General features: G+C 52.4%; 1 protein-coding gene across 1 annotated transcript; it reads right to left on the bottom strand.

Annotated features, from left to right (window-relative positions):
* Positions 1-362: 362 nt before the first annotated feature.
* On the bottom strand, positions 363-4,096 carry MAFB (MAF bZIP transcription factor B). The gene has a single exon (XM_054218857.1). The coding sequence runs from the start codon at positions 3,342-3,344 to the stop codon at positions 2,409-2,411; it is 936 nt and encodes a 311-aa protein (XP_054074832.1). The 5' UTR covers positions 3,345-4,096; the 3' UTR covers positions 363-2,408.
* Between the last annotated feature and the right edge of the window lie 7,603 nt (positions 4,097-11,699).

Below are 11,699 nucleotides of genomic sequence, written 5' to 3'. Positions count from 1 at the left end.
TTCTCCCGGCGGGGCGAGGGGATGCTGCTCGCCCCCGGCCACGGGCGAGATGGGGGCAGAGCGGAGGAGGGGGCAAGGCTGAGGAGTCCTCCCCTGCGGGCAGCAGCGTTCCCGAGCGGGCAGAGCGGCTTCGCAGCCCCCCCGTGCAAAGCCCAGCACCGGGCGTTGGGAGAGGAGCTCGGCCGGACGGAGGTGTGAAGGGAGATAAGGGTCCAAAAGTTTTTCTTTCTTTCTTTCTTTCTTTTTTTTTTTTTTCGGAACACGAGACGTCAGAGAAGCAGGTCCCTCCAAGAAATGCCATTTCAATGATTTTAATAAGCAAAATAGGAAACAATTTTAATAACCAAAAACAGAAACCAGTCTGAATAAAACTACAATAGACCAGGTTTTTTAATATTTTTCATATCATAAGCAGGATTTGAAATTGATCCCTTCAGAACTTTACATGAAATAAAAACAATTTTTTTCCGCTGCTGCAATGTTTTGATTTCAACACAGTTGAATCAGTAAAAACCAAAGATCGTTTTCTGATGCATGACTAATATCCACAATATTTAAAACTGCAAGCACCATGCTGTTCATTACAATCTTGTTATTACTGTTAATTTATAAACTAATACAAACTTAAAATGCATCCGGCCAGCAGTGCCAGCTATCCTAAAAGGAAACTAAAAAATAAGTTTTCATTTTGGTATTTTTGTCAGTGCAACGTAAATCCTTTTACTGACCTGCAGGAGGAAAAAAAAAAAGTAATAAAAACACCCATAAGACTCCAAACTACTACTACTATACAACTGCAAATAAATTTTGGCTAAAACTTTCACTCGCTGCATAGGGAAGCAGAGAAGCAGATTACGAATCATTGCAAAAGAATACACTTGAAAGTTGCAGTATGTCTTCTTAAAAAAAAGTTTTAGTTTTATATGCGTTTCCAGCCCACTCGTCCGCTGTTACCATTGAGAAACCTAACTTCAGTGGCGGCACGGAGCCCTCGCTGCTATTGCGGCTCGACTCCTAACGAGGAGGAGTTCTCTTTTTGTTTTTTTTGTATTTATTTACCGAAAATCAAGGGGCAGTTGTTTCTTAAAAGGAACTGGTATCTCGTCCGTCCTTGGCTTCCTGAGTGTACAATCAGAAGGGAAACTATATGGCCAAGCCTAATCGCTCCGGGCTGGGAATTGTCCTGAAGGAAAGAGCTTCGCTGCCACTTTAAAGCGTGGAGGAGGCTCTAGTGACCGATGAGTTTTTCCCTGTTAAGTTTAGGTTTGTCAATGCCATTCAGGCGTTTTTGCTTCTGCCCCAACAAACAAAAACCAAAATGAAAACTAAAAAAAAAAAAAAAAAGACAACTTAAAAGTGCACCAGATATACAAAGTTGGGTTTTTTTTCTAATGCAAAATGCCCATAACTTTTTTTTTCCTTAAGTATCTCTTTAATACCAACCAAACCGTATAACCAGCCTGCTGAAATGTTATTGTTTTTGTGTTGTTTTTTTTCTCCTGTGCGGTTTGAAGTAGCAGATATTTACAAGCTAACAACCATAAAAGAAAATAAGAGAGCAAAACCAACGAACAAAACTGCACAAGCAGTAAAAAAGTTTGATAACTTGTGATGCTTTTCTTATCGATGAAACAAAACAACAACAGAAATCTATGATCGATGATCAACATGCTATAGTTAAACAAGAAAATGGTACAAAATAGAAATTATTACCATACATGTCCAGCATGCAGGATTAATATTTTTAATGCAGATTTTCGTATTTTTCTATATAATCAAGCAGGCAATAAAACTGATGAGTTTTTTTTTTTCTTTCTTTCTTTCATTCTTTCTTTCTTTCCTTTCTTAGATTGAATGTCCCATCTGAGTCCTGTAACTTATTTCTCAAAGCAGGCAATATATGAAGAGTTTGCATATATTGTCCTTTTTATTTATTCTCGTTTTCCAAGCAGGTAAATTGTGCATGAGATGGTGCTGTATATGTCCTCTCTCTTTCCGAGCAGGCAGTATGTTATAGATGGCTTGTTCATTGTCCTTTTTTTATTATTTTTCTCTTAAAGTCCATCTCGTTCTGCAAGCAAGCGATCTATAAAACGCTTCACTTGTCCTTTTCTCCTTTGCCTCTGCCTCTGTCCCTCTCTCTAACTCACAAATGAAAGTCGAAAAGTTGCACTTTACCTCTCCCATCCCCACCCCCAGCCTACTTTTCCCACAGCTACTCTAGAAGACTGGATGCTGCAAAAAAAAAAAAAATCAAGTCTCTATTTTTCTCTCCTTCTTTCTCTCTAGTCAAGCAGACAGATGGATGGAGATGTCAGAGGAGGATGGGAGCGGGGGGGAAGGTGACAGGGGTCAGGTTTGGGGAGTGGGGGTTTTTTGTTTGTTTTTTAATTATTTTTGTTAAGCACTCACATGAAGAACTCGGGGGAAGACGGGTTGTCACTGGTGGAGCCGGCCTCTCTGAAGCCATTGCTGGCAAGTTTCTCACACTTGAGCTTGTAGGCGTCTCTCTCTCTGGCGAGCCGGGTCACTTCTTGCTTGAGCTGTTCCACCTGCTGAATGAGCTGGGTCTTTTCATTCTCCAGGTGGTGTTTCTGCTGGACACGTTTATACCTGCAGGACTGGGCATAGCCCCTGTTCTTCAAGGTCCTCCTCTTCTGCTTGAGGCGGATCACCTCGTCTTTGGTGAAGCCTCGGAGGTGCCTGTTGAGCTCCCTCACGGACATGGAGACCAGCTGGTCATCCGAGAACCGGTCCTCCACGCTGCTGGAGGGGGGATGCTGCTGGTGCGAGTTCTGGAGCTGCTGGGAGGAGCTGGAGGAGGTGGAGGGGGTGGGAGAGGCCTGGTGGTGATGATGGTGGTGGTGGTGAGGGTGCCCGCTGCCGGCCAGGTCTTCATGAGTGACCGCAGGGTATTGGTGGTGGTGTTGGTGATGGTGGTGGTGGTGGTGGTGGTGGGCGCGGAAGCTCTCAAAGCCTTGCAGCTGCTGGGACACTTGGTGGGACCCAATGAGGGCTTCGACAGCGTCCTCTGGGGTGAGGTTCAGTGCCTCGGGGTTCATCTGCTGGTAGCTGTTGGCCATCCAGTACAGGTCCTCCAAGTGGGTCTTCTGCTCGGTGGGGCTGAAGCTGGGCGAGGAGGGCACGGAGCTGCAGGGGGTGCTGATGGGGGTGGAGGAGACGGAGCCGGCAGGCTGCAGGCGGGTGCAGTGCCTGCCCGAGCGGTCGTTCCTGCCCAGGGGCTCCTTCTTCACGTCGAACTTCATCAGGTCGAAGTCGTTGACATACTCCATGGCCAGGGGGCTAGTGGGCAGCTCGGCTCCGATGCTGAGCTCTCCGGCCATCGCTGTCTTGCGGGCACCTCTCCCGGCGGAGGGGGCTGGAGACCTCACTCCAGCGCGCAGCCTGGCAGAGGACTGGCCGCGCTCCCTTATTCCAAAGCAACTTTGCCTTTGCTTTCTCGCTTCCTTTCCTCTGCTCCCCCTCCACCGCCGCCGCCGCCTCCTCCTTCTCACGGCTTCTGGCGCTTCTTCAGTCCGGTGCAACAAAGCCAAGGACGAGCCGGCACCCGGGGCCGCCTGGATGTCTCCTGTCTTTTTGTATCAGCGTTCGCAACGCACCGCAAGGCTGCAGCGGCTCCTGGCACTGAGACACCCGGTCGCAAGGAGAAAGGAGCAGGAGCAGGAAGGGCAAAAGCAAAACAAAACAAAGATGCTGCCTTCGGGTCTGTGCAGGAAGAAGAAGAACGGTGCAAAACGTCTAGCCCGGGCCCCCGTCTGGGTTTTTGGGTTGGTTTTTTTTTTTTTTTTTTTTGTAAGTCCGAAGCCTTCTCCTCGCGGTAGCAGAGCACCGGAGTCTGCCGCAACTTTCCAGTCCGAGCGGGCGGCCGGGGGAGCGCACCGGCTATTCGGCGGCGGTGGCTGGGCTTTGCACGGGAGTTTTCGCTGGCTCTGGCAGCGCAGGGGAAGGGGAGGGAAGAGGGGGAGGAAGGAGGGGAAGGAGGAGGAAAAAAAAAAAAAAAAAAAAGAAAAAAAAAAGGAGGAGAGGGGGGAACGAGGGAAAAAATAACCCAGGTCTCCGCTGTAGCTGCCGCCTCCAGCGCTCGTCGTGCAGCTGTGATTCGCAGCGCAGCCCCCCTTGGCTTCTTATACGGCCGTGCCCGCCGAGAGCGCGGCGGGGGCCGGGGCCGGCGGCGGCCGCGCCAATGGCAGCGCGGCGGCGGGGCCGGGCCGGGCGGGCGGCGGGGCCGGGCCGGGCGGCGGCGGGGGCGGTGGGGCCGGGCGGCGGCGGCGGCGGCGGGGGCGGGCCGCGCCGTGACAGCTCCGCAGCGCCAGCTGAGCGGTCGCCGCTCCTCCGGGCGCTCCCCGCTTGTCCCCCCCCCTCCCGCTCCCCCACCATCACCTCTCCTTTTATTTATTTATTTATCCCCCCCCCCCCCCGCCCCCCCCCCCGCTTTCTACAATCCACAAAGGAGGAGGGCTCGGGGACATCCTGCCCGTCCCTTTGTTCTAAATATAACGAAGTCCCTTTTTTTTGCCCGCTGCCGTCCCGTAGCAAATTTCAAGGCAGTCAGCTTCCCCCCCCCCCCAGCCGTATCCCACGCACAACGCATCGCCCCTTCCAACTTTATGTATGCGGAGGCACCGCGGAAAAAGAAAAAAAGCCAAACCCACCACAGTCGCGCAGCGGGTCCGGCCGGGGAGCGAGCGCTGGGGATGCAGGGTGGTGCGGGGGGGGATGCGGAGTGGTCCGGGGGGGATGCGGGGTGGTGCGGGGGGGAGGGATGCGCAGGGACCCGGGGCTGAGGGAAGCACCGGCTCGGCAAGGCTGTCAGCTCTCCTTATACAACCGGGGAAATCCTCCCGGTTACAGGAAGCGAATCTCTCCCTAAAGTAAAGCAAAGGCATTGACACAGACAATTGCAAATATTAGGGAGAGAAGGGAGAAAATATAATTACATTTCAGTTCTGAGGGGACCGTGTTTGCTTTCCTCGGCTGTTCCCTGAGTGAGTGACTGCATGCAAAGAAGTACTCGGCTTGTAAGGTTTTTTAGTTTCTTTTTTTTTTTTTTTTTTGGTCCGGTAACAGGATTTTTTTTTGAACATTTTGTAACGATTAAGGGAGATTAGGGCTTCTTTTTACACTGTTTTTACGCTCAAACAGACAGAAAGTGCGACCCCAAGTGTCCGTTTGGAGAATAACACTACTTTTCACGGGGAGAAAACACCCGGGAAAACAAAAAAAGGGGGACGGGCGGTCAGGAGCGGAGCCGAGCGGAGAGACGCGGGAGCGGCAGCAGGAGCGGGGCTGTCGCCGTCCCCACCGGCTGCGCCGCTCCGGAGCTGCTCCTCCGCCCCCGGCCCTTCAGCATCTCCGATATTCCCCCCCACCCCAATTTATCTAGCTAAAAGAACAAAAAAAAAAAAAGTTCAAGATCTGTCTGCTTTTCTGAAATTAATTGGGAGGGAACTGCCTTTCTGGAGCCGGGACAACACCGCGAAAGTCCCCAAACGGAGACGCCCCCCCCGGCGCCGGTCCCACCCTGCCGGACCCGATCGCCATACCCGGGGCTCTGCCCGCAGCCCGGCCCCGCTTGTCCCGCTCCTCCGCATCTCCGCGGAGCCAACCCCGGCTGCCCAGGGAACCGAGGAGGCAAAAGTCGCGCAAAAAATATTCTGGGGGTCCCTCCGGCAGCGGGATGGAGGGAGGAGGCGGAAACTAAGGGAGGTGGATTTGGGTGAAATCCCCCTTCGCAGTATAGGCGCTCCGCGGCGTGCGGCAATGCCTCCTTTGAGTTTTTCCCCACGCCACTCAGTGGGGACACAACTCCCAGCGCTCAGCCCCCGAGAGCCGTCAGCTCCGGTGCTCCCCACGCGTTGTTTTCCCGGGGGTGAGCGCGTCCCTCCGCACCCCCATCCCGGCTGAAGCGGGGCTGCGCTCCCGGGAGCACGCACACCTTCCTCCGCAGGTTGCCCTGCTCCAAACGCGTGTGTGGGGAGACACGCGTGGACACACACACACACATATACCGACCCCCCGAGCGCTCCCCGCGCCCTGCATCCCCCGTGGGCAACGCAGCCCCGGCGGTGCTGGGGGCTCCGGGGACCCCACGGGCACCGCGCTGCTGGTTTCCCATCACTACCAGATTTGGGAAATCGCCGCCTTTTTACGCTCTTAACGAGCAGCTCCGAGGCGCGGAGAGGCGCAGAGGTCCGCGGGGCCCCTCCACGGAGAGGCTGGGGCCGGGCGGGGGGGGACCCGGCCGCCCTGGCAGGATCGGGGCAGGAGCTCGGCGGTCCCTGTCTGGCAACTGCTGCCTCACTGGGGGCTCGGGGCGAGCAGGGAGCCTCCCGAGCCGGTGCGCCGGAGTTACTGTGTATGAGGTCCTGGAAGCTGCCTGGGGAGAGCTTTATTTTTACCTGCACGTTAAACGTTAGCGTTGCCAGTGAGGGAAAGGGGAGCGCTTGGGAAGCTAGGATGCAGCCCTGCAAAATGTACCATTAGATGGATAATACTTTTTCCTCTCATAATTACTGAGGTGTATTCACAAGGTGGAGCTACTGAAAGGCGGAGGAAGCACTGATCTGATTATCTCCCTGTCCATACACACTCTGTCCCTTTTCTTAATCCTTTAAACTGTGAATTACAGATCAGTTTTTCGCGTCCGTAAAATTTCGGGGCTCTTTGTGGGTCCATTTCTTTGCTCTTACATCCCTCGCTCCCCTTTACGAAACACATCCCACAAAACTTGCGGCGTTAGGCGGCTGACTAAAGAACCACTCGGTGCGCCGAATCCCCAGTTAAAGGCCAATTTTGTTTATTGTAGAGCTTTTAATTCAGCCACCAGAGGTTTATTCCCGCTGGGATTTATATGTTAGGGGGGATGCTCTTCCGTCCGAACTATTTTTTTTTTTTTTTTTTTTTAATAAGGATTGAGGAAGAAATAGTGTTGCTGGAGGAGAAGAGGATTCCTGGGCTGAGCAGTCCAGCGTGGCAGCGAGCAGTTTCCCTTCCGCGGGGACCAGCAGCCGAGCCGCGGGGCCGGGCGGCCGCGGCCGCGGTGCTGCGCGCAGGGGGAGCTCCGCGCACCCCGGCCCTGCGCAACCCCCCGCCCTCTAAAACTCTCCACGGGGCAAAGCGGCGGCCCCGGTGGCTTGTCGGCTTCTGCGGAAAGGATTTTCCCGTCCCCTCCGCGCCCGCGGAGGAAAAGTACCTCCGTTGCGGGGGGGGGAAGAGGCACCCACCTGCCCGGCATCGCAGCGCAGGGGTGCAGCTCGCCTCCCCACCCGCAAAGCCTTCCGAGAAAATTTTGTTTCATTGCGACCTTCTCCCTACACCCGAAAGCGGCTTTAATTTGTGTGTGTGTGTGCGTTCTATTTTTTAAGATCCGCTTTTTTGAAGGTTAGTTTCGTGTGAAGAATGACTTCTTCCCGCTCTCCTTCGTCTCCCCCCCCCCCCCCCCCCCCCCGCCCCTCTCCTTTTCGCAAACTCCCGGCCAAAATCGGCAAGAGTTTCAAGAAAATGATAATGTCATTTCAGATCAGCTCAGATCCACCCGGCGTGTCCGCCCACGGCAGGGCAGTGGGGGTCCTGGAGCCACTGAAATTTGAAAGCTCGCTTTTAAAACTAGAGCATATAGATACCTATATATGTTTGCTTTGGTGGGGCTGCTGTCTGAATCGGGGGGGCTGACGTTTAGAAAGGGAATCGTATTGCGGTGGCATCCCAATTCCCAATTCTTAGAAACTGCAAGTCTAGGTAACTGATAAAAAATAAGAGGACTGTTATATATATATTTTCCACGCTACTGGTTCTCTGAGAAGCGGTCCCCGTTTTTGATAGCTGATTGCTACGTTTCGCCCAAAATTATCTTTTTCGCCCCATAACGTTAGTGGGATATGTTGTCTAAAATGGAAGTTTTGTGAACAGACACCCAAACCGAAGTCACCCATGGCTGGCAGCCGGCACTGATGGAGGAAAAGGGCATCACTTTCCCAATTCTTACCTCCCCTCGCTTGATTTTTAATTTCCCAAACTGGAAGCAGACACCGTGCTCTTTGTCAAGATTTTTTTCCCCCTGCGAAAGCAGCGAGGGACCTGGTTAATCATCTATCGCAGATACATGTGCATGAGAAAGAAAAGTGTTGATGTTTGCTTGTTCGGGCTGACGGGAATGGCCCACGAATTTAGGATTAAATTACTATATGGCAATCGTAAGTCTTTGTTTCCTCTCGCTCTCTCTGTTTTCTGCGGGGACTGTCAAAGTAAAGCGTGCACCATTCTTTGGACAAAGTCTGCACAGCAGCTTTGGAGTATAAAATAAGCTATTGTACCCTCCTGGGTTAACTGGGATCTCCGCAGATTTTAGCTTGAACCAGTTAAAAGCGGGGCAAATCCCAGTACTAACTTCAGACACGTTTTCACAGGTGGATCCGTGTCAAGGGAGTGGAGCAACACTTCAGAAGGGTAGGTTTTTTTTGGGGGGGGTTTCTTCCCCGAGGCTTCGCAGTGTCCAGCATTAAATCCCCGCTTGGGGGTGAGGGTGGGGGGGGGGCGACGACATTATGTGCTGCGGCGGGTTTGGGGTTTGCTCGGTCGCGGGGGGGTCCCGCAGAATAAGTGCACCCGGAGGGGTGCTGCTATACGGGGCGGCGTAATTTTAGGGGCTTGATTTGAACGCACCACGTTTAATTAGACCCGTGACCTGCCTCGCCTGTGCCGGGGCGGGGGGGGGGGGGCGGGTGTGGAGCCGCTCCCCGGCGCAGGGAGGTGCCCCCCCGCCGGTCCCCGAGCCCCCTCCGCCGGGGCTGAGACCCTCCTCTCCAAGCCGCTGCCGGCTTTGGGCAGGGGGGCTGCTGCGGCCGGGGCTGGGGGGCGCGACGGCTCCTGGAGGCTGGGGTTGGAATTGGGGGGGGGGGGGGAATCCCGGGGGGCGGAGAGCGCGGAATGGGCCGCGGCGCACCGCACCAGCGCACTCTGGGGGTGATGCCCAGGAGACACTCCGCGTCCCGGCGAGGACGGGTGGATGCAGGACACGGGGAGGGGGATTTTAATTTTCTTTTTTTTTTCTTTTCTTTTGGAGTGGGCAGCGGCCTCCCCAGTGCCCCCCCCCCCCCCCCCGCTCGGGGTTAGCCCGGGCCGGCAGCGCAGGGCTGCTCGGATGCGCGGCCAGGGGGTGTCGGGGGGGGTGGGTGCTGCCGTGCCTTTCCTCCTGCGCTTTTGTGCGCTTGCAGAGGAAGAAGTGCAACTCTTCAGTGGCAGCCTCTGCAGTTTGCTGGGGGTGTCGCCTGGGGAGGGGAAGGGGGTGTCTTTTAGAAGAAATGAGGACATTTCACCCTCTTCTGTAACGTCCCACGAGGGCGTCTTTGGCAGGGAGGTAAGCGGAGAGCAGTAACACTCTCCTTCTAGTTGTTTCCTTCAGCCTTAGCCCCATCATACCATGACTGAGTCGATCCAAACTTTTCAAGGGAATTTGTCTCTTTCTCATCATTTCCCAACTCCGCAGTCTTATCATAACCCCCTCTCTCATACACGCTCTTGTCATTATTCCTTTTGCCGCCATGATAAAACTTGTTTCTATCAGAAACACCTGATCCGGAAGCACAAAATCCCCTCTCCGAGCCATGCTAGGATCAGCTTTCCTCCTGTGCTTGGCTGAGTCCTGCTTCCTACTTGAACCCTGGCATGTTGAAATCATTATCTGAGCCCCTTTAGGTGCATTTAGCTAATAAGCAGCACCAAAACCTTTCTGCACGATCAGAAGTCGCCTTTTGGGACTGAAGTAGCCAGTAGAAGCTGAACAACTATAATTACTGCAGTCGCATCTTGTAATGGCATTTCATGTCATTCAAAGGGTTTTCAAACACTTCAGAACTTGGGCCACATCTTACCAGAAAAAATTTCTCTCCTGCATATCTGCTTCTTTTATGAATACAAAGGTACCACACAGATGTCTGGGTGGGAAAAGTGGTCTTCCCAAGGGTTTTTAGTTTCCGTGGAAGGGATATAGAAAAGGGAGATGTCAGGGAGATAGGCAAAGTGTCCTGGTCCTATGCTCAATGTCACAAAGTCATGAGCAGCCAGATCTTCCAGAAAAGGTCAGCATCCCTTTCTGGCCACAATCTGTTGCCCATCATCAAGAGAATTTCTTGATGATCAGACCTTTAGATGATCGAGAAGGAGTGAAGAAAGATCTGGCCTCAGTTGTGCTTGAGGAAACCCAGGACCATGGAAGCATCTTTTCGGAAAGACCAGAGTTGCTGCAGGTTGAATGGCTGCGGCAGCAGAAGGGCTACTCCCAGCAGAGCTGAGCGTGTCCCTTGGCCCTTGTGGCATCAGGGGACTGTGGTTCCAGCCCAGGAGTCCACAGGCATGCTCCAACACCTACTGGGACCTGGACCCTTTCATTCAGACTGATTTGTAATTCCTTTTCATTGCACAAAGTCCTGGATCAAAAAAACTGCTTATATATAGAAAATTTTTGGAATTCCCTCTCCAGCATTTGCTGCATAAGGATTTAAATATAATCATAAAGCCTATACTGTATATTCTTCTTTTTGCTCTTTGCACCTTTAGTCCCCATTAGGGATTTTGTTTTGTTTCTGTTTTGACAGCCCCTGTATATATGTGTTTGTGGTTGTTCTGTACTGTTTCCTGATTTAATATCACTGCAGTTACAGGAGAAGGATGCACCGTTAGCATTTTTTGCTCAAAGTATTTTTCAAGCTCCTTTTTGATGTACTGGTCAGGTTTGCAGCTTCTGTGCTCTTGTTGATCAGAAGAGGAAGGATCAGGTTTATTGTGCCCTTTGGGAATGAAGCTCTCTATTCACCTAAGGAAATGCAGCTATCTTCTGACACGAGCCCTCCGTATAGATCCAGGTGCAGAAGAAAAGTGAGGAAGTATTTAGTAGAAAGCTGTTATTCAGTGAAATTAAAGTCCCTTTGTGCATTTCTGAGCGATAAAGATGAGCCAAACTGGAAGAGAGGTGGCTTCTGCAAGCCCACACCTTCCTCCTCAAACATTTTTAAGTCCTAAAAATAAGAAGGAAAAGAAGAGAGGCAAAGAAAGGGAATAATTCCGGGGAAATGCTTTTGTTTGCACTCCTTGCTAGTCTGAGGAACAATTATTCAGCTGCTACCCAGACAGGGGAAAGCAAAAGGCTCCTGATCTTTGTTTCTTTTACATATAAACAGATCCACAGCCTCGAATAGCCCCAGATCAGATGCTTTTACTCTCAGTCTCCGAGTGTAAATGGTGCTCTGTTTGGCCAAATAAAATACTGGCTCATCGTGCAACTTGCCATTTTCTCTTTGGGAAATAAAACTGCGTTTTAGCCTGTGTGTCCGTGTATTGCTGCGTGTTACGAACACCTCCAGCTTAAATCTCACTAGAGCTCCAGGCCCTAGAAAATTTGGAGATATTTCTCATCATTGACCGCTACGAGTATCCTACAGAAGGTCCTGGGAGGGGGGCAGATCTAACGTGACCTGGCCAGGACACGGGGTGGGCTCACGAAGCTCACTGGTGTCCCCAGGGTGAGCTGCAGTTTCTCTGTAACTATTTCTTTGCTTCCAGAGCTTCTCTGCAGAACGGTTAAATTAATTTGTGCGGGAGAACCGGCAGCACAGCGGTGCTACAAATTCTCACCCACTGTTTCCCAAGCTAAATGTTCTCCAGCCAAATTGGCCGGTTTGCTG

Source organism: Rissa tridactyla, chromosome 12 (genome assembly GCF_028500815.1).
Source record: "Rissa tridactyla isolate bRisTri1 chromosome 12, bRisTri1.patW.cur.20221130, whole genome shotgun sequence".
Taxonomy (NCBI): domain Eukaryota; kingdom Metazoa; phylum Chordata; class Aves; order Charadriiformes; family Laridae; genus Rissa; species Rissa tridactyla.
This window is presented reverse-complemented; position numbering and strand designations above follow the sequence as displayed.